This window comes from Canis aureus, chromosome 16 (genome assembly GCF_053574225.1).
Source record: "Canis aureus isolate CA01 chromosome 16, VMU_Caureus_v.1.0, whole genome shotgun sequence".
In the NCBI taxonomy this organism is placed as follows: domain Eukaryota; kingdom Metazoa; phylum Chordata; class Mammalia; order Carnivora; family Canidae; genus Canis; species Canis aureus.
This window is the reverse complement of record NC_135626.1, coordinates 61,873,418-61,886,205: the sequence shown is the minus strand read 5'-3', so window position 1 is coordinate 61,886,205 and position 12,788 is coordinate 61,873,418. Positions and strand designations below refer to the sequence as shown.

The 12,788-nt window shown below is 59.5% G+C and overlaps 1 protein-coding gene across 5 annotated transcripts in view; it reads right to left on the bottom strand.

The window, feature by feature from the left end:
• RNF213 (ring finger protein 213) overlaps positions 1 to 7,778 on the bottom strand; it is a 98,094-nt gene extending 90,316 nt beyond the window's left edge. For 2 of the 5 annotated variants that reach the window (XM_077854531.1, XM_077854532.1), the window contains exon 1: positions 6,685 to 6,803. In XM_077854531.1, coding sequence (XP_077710657.1) covers positions 6,685 to 6,778 — 94 coding nt within the window. In that variant the 5' untranslated portion in view covers positions 6,779 to 6,803. Of the gene's footprint in view, positions 1 to 6,684; positions 6,804 to 7,619 lie in introns of those variants that run through there. The other 3 variants (XM_077854535.1, XM_077854534.1, XM_077854533.1) reach the window with 3 other exon arrangements.
• Positions 7,779 to 12,788: the final 5,010 nt, after the last annotated feature.

The following is a 12,788-nucleotide window of genomic DNA, read 5'->3' as shown; positions in this document are numbered from 1 at the left end:
TAAACTGTGAGCATTTTGGCCTTCTTTCTTCTACCAGCCTCCGCTGTGGGGCGGGCCCTGGGTAGCCTGATCCAATCAGAACCTGTCATTTCTCCTGGCCCCAGTGATTGGCAGGAAGTGCAGATGGCCTCCAGGGCTGGTTGCTGGGGTTTCAGACACATGGATTCCCTCCCCCTGGTCAGACAAACAGATGCCATGCACTGGAACTGGTGGACAGTCTGCCTCTGCGAACACAGCCAGCCTGAGGACAAAGCAGGGGGCCAGAGAAAGATGCAGAGACAGAGGAATTCGGGACAGAGAGGGAGCCCCGCAGAAACCCAAACCCGTGGATCGGGGGCTGAGTGTGTGCAGCTAGTGCATTCCTCCAGCTGATGAAGCAGGGAGCTGGGTTCCTGGGCACCTCCAATACAAACAGCCCCAGCGACTATGAGAATCAGTAAGGATTTTTCTAAAAAATGAGCTTCCCAAAAGGAAAACAAGAGGCGGTTCAAAGAAACAGAAATACAACTGACCTTTTAGCCCTCAAAAACACTGCTGGCTCCCTACTGATCAAGGAAATGAGAAAGGAATCTATGAGATACCATGTCTACCCATCTACTTGGCATTGATTAGCAAGATCGATAGAGCCCAGCGCTGGAGAGGCCTCGACCCAGGGAGACAAGAGACCTCCAAGCCCACAGGCCAGCAGGGCCAGAAGCCTTATGTCCTCACACAGCCTGGTTCTGGGGGCAAGATCCGGCCGCCAAGGGCCATACCGCAAAATAGTGGAACAAGGTGAGTGTCCAGTGATGCGGGAAACAAAGGCAGAGGAAAAATTATTAAACTTCCTTACTACCTACAGCCCACGGACATGTCCTTGAAACAGGCATGAGTGACCTTCCTCTAGGAATTCAGCTACCTCGATGTTCATACTTTGCTGAGGGCAACAGGCAACCTTAGCCTGATGCCCAGGACCCGTGAGTCTACTCTAACATATAATAATTCCAGGGACGCCTGGGTGGCTCAGCGGCTGAGTGTCTGCCTTGGACTCAGGGCGTGATCCCAGGGTCCTGGGATCCAGTCCTGCATCGGGCTTCCTGCAGGGAGCCTGCTTCTCCCTCCACCTGTGTCTGTGCCTCCCTCTCTGTGTCCTATGAATAAATAAATAAAATCTTTAAAAAAAAAAAACATATAAAAATGCTTTTGGAAACTTTCTTTATCTCTAAACTCCCAAGGTATGTGTTGGTGATCATCCCCCAAGCACATGACCCCCCAGTATACATCTGAAGGGTCTCATGACTGGTTTTACTAGATGGTAATAAATGACGTTCTCCCCACAATAGCTAGCCCCCCCTCCCCGGGGTCTGGAAACCTTGCTTCCAAAATCCCTTAGGGACTTACGCTGTCCCTGACCCCCTCCCAATTTGACATTATATAATTGGCCACCCCTCACGACCCCAGTGCAGCTCTCTCTGCCCGCGGGTCCTGTCCCTGTGCTTTTAAAAAAGCCACCTTTTTGCACCAAAGATGTCTCAAGAATTCTTTCTTGGTTGCCAGCTTCAGACCCTCACGTCTCTCCTACATCACCCAGGACTGGGCTGGCAGCTGAGCCAGGCCCTGCCCCGTGGCAAAGCAAACAGTGCTGTAGCCAGTCCTGAACCAGAGGCTTGGGGAAGTAAGCGATGGATGTGGCACGACCCCCCCCCCCCCCCACTGCTTACAGAAACACGAGGGTGTGCGCATATTCCCACACAGAGGAAACATCCATAAGGGGACACATCAAATAGCTAACGGTGTTGTGTTAACTGGAGATGTGAAAGGCTGGGGGGCTCAGTGGTTTTGACACCTCCTACAATATGAGGGCCATTTGTGATGTGAGGAACAGAGACAAAAGAAATGTAGATAAAATTAAATGTCCTTTCACTTGTGACAAATACTTGAGACAGAGGAGTACATTCCTCCAGGAATTCCCAATCTGCATGCTAATGCCTTACTAGAGCCCAAACCCACCTTAGCTTGACACTAGCCAGGCCTCTGGGTTCCCAGAAGTTCCCAGAAGTCTTCTTTAAGATACAAAAATCCTTTTGGAAACGTTGCATTGTCTTTACCTCCCTCAAAGCACTTAGCTGTGCTTTTAATAAAGCCACCTTTTTGCACCAAAGATGTCTCAAGAATTGTTTCTTGGCTGCCGGCTTCAAACCCTCACGCCTCTCCTACATCACCCAGGACGGGGCTGGCAGCTGAGTCAGGCCCTGCCCCGTTATACTCCAAAGTGTATACAATAGCTCCTCATGATCCGGGGGCAGCTCTTTCAGCCCACAGATCCCGTCCCTGTGTTATAATAAAACCACTCTTTTCGCACCAAAAACATTTCAAGAACTCTTTCTTGACCATTCTCTCCAGAACTCGACTTCAAATCATCAATTCACAGCACGTGTGTTATCTCTATGATCCCCAAAATAAAAAGGGAAGTAGCTGGATTCAGTGAGAGTGAATCTTCCCTGGCCCTTAGTAGGCACGCTGCTCGTTACCCCAGTAAGTACCCCCAGCCACCCGACGGGGTAGGTGCTTCTCCCAGCACCTATCTGCTAGATTAAAAAAAAAAAAGGAAGAACAAATGGGGAGAAGGGTTTGAACCCAGGCATGGGGCTGCTTCCCGTGGCTTTACAGAGACCAGGCCAGGCCCTGGGGACAGGTGCTGGGGCCATGGTCCTTGCCTGCAGGACATTTTTGGCTGAATCAGAACATATTCCTGTCCCTCATCCCTAAAGCAGGCACGCACACTGGGCAGCTCGATCTCCCCTGGAGCTCCTGCTGACAGACTTGTGTGCACGTCCACAGACCTAAGGGTATCCAGGGAGCTAAGTGGGTCTGAGCTCCCCTGCAGATCCCCAAATCAGGTCAATGGCTAATTAGCGCATGAAGGAGGGAAGAAGGCAGGGGCCCGCGCTGGCAACCCCAAATCACTGCTACAACAAAATGTCATGCAAAATTAACTCAACCTAAATCAGTCAGCAAGGCCGACTCCGACACCCAGGCTCCCAACGAGAGCCCCTGCAGCAGGCCCCGGGGCCGCAGCACATGCCCCCCTGGGGTGGCCCCCAGCTGTCCCCACTCATCCCTCAGCTGCAAAACAGGGGTGCGCCTTCCCTGCCCGGGAGGCTAGAGCTAGTAGTAGTAGGCACACATCCCACGCTCCCCCTCCGGCGAGGCCCTGGGGGAGTCACATTCCCAGAGACAGAACCAGGACAGCGGTGGGAGCGTGGGAGCGTGGGAGCGGCTGCGGGAGGCAGGAGGCGGCAGGGGTTACTCAGGAGGATCCGTTTGGGAAGATGAGAAAGTTCTGGAGGGGGATAGTGGTGATTGATTAGGGAGCAGAAGGCCAGCGGAGGACAGAGCACAGGCTCACACCCTGCAAACCCACCCCCTCCGTGGGACTGGGTGATGCTCATCCAGGAAGCTCCCCACTGGCTTCGTGGTAACCCCGCCCTAGAGGGAAACCGCCTCAGCTAGACGACGGCCGGGCCTCCGCACCCTGGGAGCCCTCTGCAGCAGGTGCCAGTCCTTTTGGACCCTTTCCTTTCCCTGACCTCCCGCAACGCCCTAGGATATAATCAGCTGCCCCCCCACGGCGCTCTGTGCCCACGGGTCTGTCCCCGTGCTTTAATAAAACCACCATTTTGCACCAAAGATGTCTCAAGAATTCTTGGGGCGCCCGGGGGGCTCAGTGGTTGAGCGTCTGCCTTCGGCTCAGGGCGTGATCCCAGGGTCCTGGGATCGAGTCCCCCATCGGGCTCCCCGCAGCAAGGAGCCTGCTTCTCCCTCTGCCTGTGTCTCTGCCTCTCTCTGTCTCTCAGGAATGAATAAATAAAATCTTTAAAAAAAAAGAAAACCTTTGGGGAAAGTTCCTTTGTCTCTCCCCCTCCCAACTTAAAAGTATATCATCAATCCCTCCTGGCGACCCTCATGCAGCTTTTTCTGCCCAGGTCTCCTGTCCCTTTGCTTTAAAAAAACCACCTTTTTTGTACCTAAAACGCCTCAAACATTCCTTCTTGACCATTCACCCCCGAACCCCACACCAAATCACATCGTTCAGCTCCTCCAAACAGCGGCTCCAGCCTCTCTGGGCCCCCAGATCCCAGCCCTGCCCGCCACCCCGTAGTGCCAGGTCCAGGGTGCCTGCTTCCCCACCCCATCCATCCCATCTTCCTCACTCCACCCATCCTCCATCACCCCACCCTCCCCACCCCATCCTCCACACCCCACCCATCCTCCATCCCCCCACCTCACCCCACCCATCCCCCATCACCCCATCCCCCACCCTCCACACCCCACCCATCCCCATCCCCCACTGGCCCCTAAGCCCCAGGGGGGGCAGCCTGCCAGAGAAGATGCTGGGCCAGGCCAGGCGGCAGGCAGCGTGGTTTCAGTTTCTATTCCCGGTAAGCAGGAGGGGAGGAAGGAAGCTGCGGAGAGGTGGGAGGACTAAAGCACGGTTCCCCGGCCAGGGGTACTGGGGGGGACGGTCCAGGGGATTGGGTGGCCCCAGCTCCCACCAGCGGCAGGGAAGGGCCCTCCAGGTGACCCCAAGAAGCCAGCACCCCCCCAAGCAGCATGCCAGCATCTCAGAGGCGAGCAGGTGCAGGGCTGGGAACCCGACCCACCCTTCCAGCCCTGGGCAGCCCCCATATGGGGCCCCCCCCACCAAGGCTTCAGGGCATCCTGTGAAAGTGCCAGGCACCCAGGCCCTCACGGATCACCCTTTCCCCCGGTTCTCTGGCGAATATCTGCGCTGCCCTCAGCAATGCCCCGAGGGTCCCTCGCCCAAAACCAAAGGAGGCCAGAGGTAGAGTGGGCTCCCCCGAGACCCTGAGAAGAGGGAGGCCAGGCGGCCCCTCGGGGTTCTCCGCCTGCCACTCCGCTCCCGCCCCCCCCCCCCCCCCCCCGCTTTGTCTGGCTACAGTAATTCGTTTCCACCCCACACCCCACCCCTGCCTTGCCCTGATCCCAGACCCCATGACCTCCACTACAGGCCAGTGCCAGCAGGGGCTGGAGCTGCTCACCCACCCAGCCCAGGTGGTGGCCCTTCAGAGCAGATAGAGGGGTGGGAGGGGTCCCCCACCCCGGACCCCACCTTCCCGCCCATCACTTGGAGGCAGCCAGACCACAGCCACAGCTTCCTCCCAGCACACTAGGGACTTCACTTCCCTGTGCCTCACTCCGGGCATCCGTAAAATGGGAATTCATGACAGCTCCTCCCTCCATACTTGGCACAGCACCAAGCTCAGGGCAATTGCACCAACTGGTCTGATTTGGGTTTTTCTTGTTCATTTTTTCACCCTCTGGGGTCCCAAAGAGCCCCTGACAAGGTCTCCCACTCAGGCGGATGTTCTAGGGACCAGGGGAGATTCCAGCTGGACAGGAGGAGCTCAGCGGCGCCGGGCTGCAGAATCCAGATAGCAAGGAATCAATGAGGAGAGCCGACACTGAGCAGATCAGAGCGCGACTTGCGCAAGTCAAGTCCCCGGCGTTCCAAAGGAAGACAGACTCCCCAGGTCTGACCCCAGCCAGGGCTCCCCTCTAAAGGGGCCGCAGCAGAAGGAAAGCAAACACAAACTGACAACCAGAGCAGCCTCCTACAGCCCAATAAAAGCATCCGTGACGTGAGCACTGTGCACACGGGCAACAGAAACAGGAGTAAGGAGCCAGTGACTCCCCCCACCCTTGACACCCAGTGCCCCCTCCCAGATTACCCAGAGGTCTGCGAGCAAGAGGGGCTGGTACCGACAGCATCTACTGACTCGCATGCAAACACGCACGCACACGCACACACCTCACGTGACCTTCTAGAGGACTTTCTTTGGTCCAGAAATTATTAATTGAGCACCTACTATGTGCCAGGCACTGTGCCAGGGACTTGGGAGTAAAGCAGCTAACAAGTGTGAAGGGCTCATCTGAAGACACACGCTGCCGTGGTGCAAATGCTAGGAGGGCAAACAGTGTTGGCGAAGTGGCGGGAGGGTGGGGGGAGGCAGGTGTAGTCCTCAATGGGGCGGTCAGAGGGGGCCTCCAGGTGGGAGGGCCAAGGAGCAAAGGCCAAAAGGAGGTGAGGGGGTAATGGTGCTGCCCTGAGGAAGGGGATAGTCCAAGCTGAGGGAACAGGCAGTGCAAAGGTCCCGTGGTCCAAGAACACCAGGGAAAGGAACGAAGGCAGCCTGCGGTCCTGGACACCAGGAGAGTTGAGGACCGACCTGAGCCAGCAGGTGAGGGCCACCTGACACGGTTCCCCTTTCAGGCACCGACCTGCCACCCCTCACCAGCAAGGGTCCTGTCCAGGCTCTGGGGACCCCGTGCCCCTCACAGCACCTGGGATACCACTTGCACACGGCATCCTCTGAAATCCACTGAGACCCCCCAGCCCAGCCCGAGACCCCTGGTCCGGAGAAGGAGGAGAACCCTGGAGTTCCCTCCAAGAAATGAAACCAAAAGTTTTTAAAAAGTGACAAAAGCCCTGGGCAACAGGACCAGATGAAACTGTTTTTCTGGCACAAGCGCGTCTTCTAGGAAGTTCCTCAGCCACACGCCCAGGCCCTCTCGGAGCACCCGCTGCTGCCGCCCGCTGAGCTGCCTGCCGGCCAGCTTCCACTTCAGCGCAGGGAATGGGGCTCCGCTGCCGCCCAGAGCACGGCCCCCCGCGGCCCTTACCTGGCTCGGCTGCCTGACGCAGCCTCTGTCCACACTGGCTGCAGAACTTGGGGGCCTTGTCCTTGGAGACGTACCCACACGACACACACTCCATTCCTCCGGGATGGGCTCCCGCAGGTCTGCAAGAAAAGGGAAGGGTCCCGGGGCCGCGGGCTATATACCGAGCCTCCTGTCATGTGACCACAGCCCGGCTTCAGTTTCATTTTCTGGGAAAGTGAAATTACGGCACCAGAAGGTCCTCCGCACAATCGAAACCCAGCGCTAGCGCCTCCCCGCCTGCAGCGCTCAGAGCCCCGACCCCCCCACCCCTGTCACCCAGCGCCAGCGCCTCCCCGCCTGCAGCGCTCAGAGCCCCGACTGCCTCCAAGTCTTCCAAGTCCAGTCCCCGCTACTGGCTCCCGCCCCCCCCCCCAGGCCCCAGCACCCTGTTCCCTCTCTGCCTCCCCAGCCAGGGGCGCCCTCCCGGGCTCTCCATCACTCGGCGAGTCTAAGACCTGCCCCCCTGGCCGAGGCTGGGGGTAGGACACCCTGAGAGCTAGGGGTGGGCAGAGGGGGGCTTGTTCCAGGCACAGGCGCAGCGCTTGCAAGACCCCGAGACAAGACACGGGGTGAGGGTGGACGGGGGCGCAGGGACTGAAACACCCGGTGCACAGGTGACGGGGGCTAGGTGCGGCACACAGCCCTGCAGGGATGCCACAGCCCACCCGAGGGACAGCCCGCCTGGGAGCCCCGGGCTGACGGGGCCAGGGGTCAGGATCCCTGCTCCCTGCCGGCCCTGCTCCCACCCCAGTGCCACCCCGCGCCCCCTGACTGGGCTTGCTCCCGCGGGAGCCTGGGGGGCAGAGCAGAGCCGAGCCACACTGGTGTGTGCGCGCGTCCTGGCCCAACCCGGGGGAGCCCTGGCCCCACCTCCCCCTCCCGCTCTGGGCCCTCACCCACACTTTCCGGGCCTCCCGGGGGCCCAGGCCGCCGCCCCTACGCTGTCCTCCTCTGCGGGGCTCTACTTGGCCCTCGGGCGGGAAGTCCCAGCGGGCTCGGAGGCCTCCCCCAAGCTCCGATTGCTTCCCGCCGCGCCAGGAGCCCGAGCGAGGACCGGAGGCCGGCCCCAGCCGACTCCACCCCATCAGCTGCCACACTTTGTCCTGCCCCTTTTCCCAGCTGGGGAACTGCCCCAAACTCGAAGCCCATTCCTCCGACCGCCGCCCCGCCTGGTGTGGAGGGTGGGGTCAGGGTGCAGGGGGGCGGGGGCAGGAGGGAGTCAGGGGGCAGGGGCGGGGCGGGGGCAGCAGGGATGGGTCGGGGAAGCAGGGGGTCAGGGGTCAGGGGCGGGGCAGCAGGGGCGTCAGGTGTCAGGGGCGGGGCAGCAGGGGGCTGCAGGGGTGGGGCGGGGGCAGCTGGGGACGGGAGTCGGGGGCCAGGGGTGGGGCAGCAGGGGGCGACAGGGAGCAGGGGCGGGGCGGGGCAGCAGAGCAGGGGCGGGGCAGCAGGGGGGTCAGGTGCCAGGGGCGGGGAGGGGCAGCCGGGGATGGGAGGCGGGGCCAGGGGCGGGGCAGGGGGTGGCAGGGGTGGGGCGGGGCGGGGGCAGCAGGGCAGGGGCGGGGCAGCAGGGGGTCAGGGGCGGGGGCAGCAGGGGTGGGGCGGGGGGCCAGGGGCGAGGCAGCACGGGGGGGTCAGGTGCCAGGGGCGGGGCGGGGGCAGCCGGGGATGGGAGTCGGGGGCCGGGGGCGGGGCGGCAGGGGGCGGCAGGGCTGGGGCGGGGCGGGGCGGCAGGGGTGGGGGGCCGGCCGCCCCCGTCTCCGCCGTCCTTCCTTGCCAGCCCCCCAGCCCCCCCCCAGCTCGTGGCCCTCCAGGCCGCCCGGGCCGGGGCGCACCCTGGAAGCCGGGCAGGACGCTGCGCGGCGGGGCGCGGGCTCCGGGGGCGGGAGCCTCCTCCTGGAAGTTACGGCGGACGCGGCCAGGGCCCCTCGGGCCACGGCTCGGGCGCGGCGACTCGAGCGAGAGCAGGGATCCCGCGGGGGGCTCCGCGGCCGCCCCGCACCCAGCGGCTGCCCGGGGCCGGGGCGGGTCCGCACGGCGGGAGGGGCGGGACCCGGAGCCCGGGGCGGAAAGCGAGCGGGCGCCGGCTGGGGGCGGCGGGGAGGGGCTGCCCGCAGCTCGCAGGCGCCGGGCCCCAGGCCACGGCCCGCGCCCCCGCCGCCGCCCGATTTCGTTTCTGGGGTCTGGGTCCCGCAGGGGGCGGCCGGGATGTCCCCAAGGCGCCCCCCCACCGCGGACCCGGCGCGCGGCCCGCGGGGATCCTGGCCCCTGGGATGCGCACCGGGGTCTCCCCCAGCAGCCCCAGCCGCGGCCCGGAACCCTGGACAGCGCCCACCTCCCTGCACAGCCAGCGGCCACGGAGGGACACAGGACACCCGGCGGGTCACTGGGCCAGCTTCAGGCTCCCAGGGTGCAAAGTGGAGGTCACCAGCCCCATGGCATCGGGGCCTTGCGCAGATTAAGTGACCCCAGCAGCAGAAGGTGGTGGAGGGTTTCCAGCCGCCTGGGCGCTGGGATGGCCACTGATAACCAGGAGGCCACCCCAGCCTGCGCTTGCACCCAGTCCCCACTGTCCCTCAGTGTCCTCATCTGTGAGCTCATAGCGCAGCATCCCAGGGCTGTTGGGGAATCTAGCAAATGTTGGCATTCCAGGGCCCAAGCAAAGTGCTTGACCTGCATTCCTCAGTCCCTACTCTCCTCACTGTCCAGCCCTCAGAACCAGTTCAGCCTGAGAGCACATGTGGGCACAGGTGCTGCTACAAACTCCAGTTCGGATAATTATTATCAAATGTAATAAGCCGGGGTTCCCGTCCTGCCCGTGTCTCCAACCCTCTCCTTTCCACATGCTCCAGCCACACACGGCTTCCTCTGGAATGCCAACGGCAAACTCAGTTCTTGGGGTTCCCCTCCCGCGGTGCCCACCCCTGCACAGCTGGCTTCTTCATTCAACCCAGCATTGCTGAGTTCAGGCGGTGCTTAGGGGGTGCTCAGCGCAGGTGGCCGTGATTGATCTCATATTTACTCGAAGCCACAAACGCCTACTCACGACCAGCTACTCCCACTGTCTAGTTCATCTGGATCTGGGCAGGACCCAAGCCATGTCCACTGCTGTGGCCCTTGCCCTTGTGAATTCGTGTGGGGCCCAGGAGAGAGAGCTTGTCCTGAAAGAAAGGGCTCCAGGCAGGGCGCGAGGCCGCGCAGGCTGGACCGGGCTGTCCCTTCTGGGTCCTCGCAGGAGAGGGGGCTTAGCCAGAATCCAGGGAAGGCTCCCAGTGCTCAAAGATGCTCCACGGTGGGATTCCTCTGGGAGCAGTGAGCGAAGGAAGGGCCCAGTGCTACCTTACACTATCCTGTGCCTCTGTTAGATTTGGGGAGATGCCAGCAGAGCAAAACCCAGATGCCCTTCCACGCCGGTAGTGACAAGCTAGCCCTGCTGGCCTGGTGGCACCTCCTGCATGGGCCCTGGGGGCAGGGGTGGCTCATGTAATCCAGAACCCTGAGCCTGCCCAAAATAACAGGAAGTGGTTGACAGCCCAGCACAGTGGGCATTGCTGTCAGAAGGTCTGTAGCCTGGGGGCACCTGGGTGGTTCAGGGGTGGAGAGCCTGATTTTGGCTCAGGGCGTAATCCCGGGGTCCTGGGTTGGAGTTCCACATCGGGCTCCCCAGAGGGAGCCTGCTTCTCCCTCTGCCTGTGTCTCTGCCTCCCTCTCTGTGTCTCTCATGAATAAATAAAATTTTAAATTAAAAAGAAAATATCAAAACATTAAAAAAAAAAACCCTCTGTAGTCTGGCAGGGGCAGGATGCACCTCCTGGGCAAGTCAAAGAGCTGAGAAAACACACCTGCTTGTGTGGTGTAGCATGTTTGTTATAAAACCCAACATAGCTTTAGGAATGAGATTGCTTCTGGTGAGAGACAACACACCAAGGGAGACATCCTTTGGTTTTTTTAAAAAAATTGTTATCTATTCATTCATGAGAGACATGAAGTACGTAAGTGGCATAGTTGGCGTGGACATCCTGTTCTGACAGGTGCAGATACAAGCCACCAGAGAAAAGCAGAGGTTCCGGATGCTTCCGCCTCTTGGTGCTGAAAACCTGGCAGTAAGTGGCCCTGTGGACAGGACACCTGCACCAGACAGATGGTTAGTGACCCAAAGAACCAAGTCAAAACTCATGGAGTACACGAAATAAGGACCAAACGAAGAAAAGATGGAAAAGCCAGGTGTTATGAGTCCACTCTGAATACTCAGAGAAGACCCCTTCTGTTCCCTGGCCTGTATCAATGCAATAAGTGTGTATGTGGAATATGCACACTATTTTTTTTTTTATTCATGAGAGACACAGGGGGGGCGGCAGGGGCGGCCAGAGGGAGAAGCAGGCTCCATGCCGGGAGCCGGACGTGGGACTCGATCCCGGGTCTCCAGGATCACAGCCTGGGCTGAAGGCGGTGCTAAACTGCTGAGCAACCCGGGCTGCCCTGCACACTATTTTTGAAGAAAATAATAAATATACTATGGCATAAAATAATATATAAATGTAATATATGATTTAATACCATTAGGAAATAAGAAAGAGGGGGATCCCTGGGTGGCTCAGCGGTTTAGCGCTTGCCTTTGGCCCAGGGCATGATCCTGGAGCCCCGGGATCGATCCCACGTCAGGCTCCCGGCATGGAGCCTACTTCTCCTTCTGCCTGTGTCTCTGCCCCTGTCTCTCTCTTTCTATGTCTATCATGAATAAATAAATAAAATCTTAAAAAAAAAAAAAAGAAAGAAGAAAGAAAATAGCAAGATAAAAGGACAACAGCAGATGTGGTTTCCATTGCGGGGCTGAGCCAGGAACAAAGATTGACATTGTTGCAAGAGGAGGATGGGGTCGTGAGGAAACGTTGCAGGCGGTGCCAACCTCAGCTTTGTCCCTACACATAGGGTGGTGTTGACCCTGCAGGATTGAATCTCTCCTCTTGGCTCAACGTTCACAAAGAGCCCGACCCCTCCCCGTGGAAGATCCCCTGGCGGCAGGCCTGTCCAGTCATTATTCCCGGGGTCAGCTGCATGACGTCAGTGGAGGGGCCCGTTGACTCTAGCCACGTGGTCTCCTGGGCCAAGCCAGGTGTAGAATATCTTCCAGATCCTGTGGATGTTGGATCATTTGAAATGTCCTTGATCTTGATATTGCAACCACCAGCATTTGTAGAATGGATTCAGTGGGACCCAAAACTCACTTTGTTAGCCAACCTGGCTCCTCACCTGCACATACTGAGACTCCTGGGGTGGCCTGCAGAAAGGATGCTCTCCAGCGGAGAGGCCCCCTTTGCAGGAGTGTGAGGGCCGGCAGGGGTGGGGGAGGCCGAGCACAAGGCTGCCTTATGAGGAGAATGTAGGCCTGGGGACATGTGGTTCTGCACTGCCCACAGCACAGCTCTGTGGCCTTGGTCTGGATCGGCGTGTCCAGACATCTCAAAGCAGGGCTTGTATGACCGGGCCGGGCCGAACAAAACACTCTCATTTATCCCAGAGCTGTGTAAATAAAAACCGTGCAAAATAAGAGGGCCTGGAGTGCTCGGCTTTGGCTGCATCTACTGTACCAGCCTGCTTCAGATCCTATCTTCAGCTCTGGTCTTTTCCTATGGAAAGACCCCAAATCTATTTGAAGGAGACTTGGCAGTCAAGCTGCTCATGAAACAGGTTTTGGGGTACAGATTGGTCGGGGCTGAGTTTGGCTGGTGAGAGGTTTCTGGGCCTGGATAGTCTTGAGCCCATTGAGTCTAATCCATCCCAGGGTCAGATGTTCCTCAGGTTAAAACAGTGGAATCCAGAAACATCCTCGATCGGCCCCGACCGAGTCCCCACATGGGCTGCAGGCCTGTGAGGCCAGATAAGCATCCCCCGGGGAAGTGCTATGGTTCCTTTTTTGTTTAGGGGCCACAGGGCACAGAATTGAGAAGGAAGTAACCGAGTGACTTCATGGCTCGTAGGCAGCGTTCTCCTTACACGAGTGTGTCTCCATCCCCCCAGCCATCAGATTTAGGGCCACCTGATCCAGTATGACCCCATCTGAACACAAC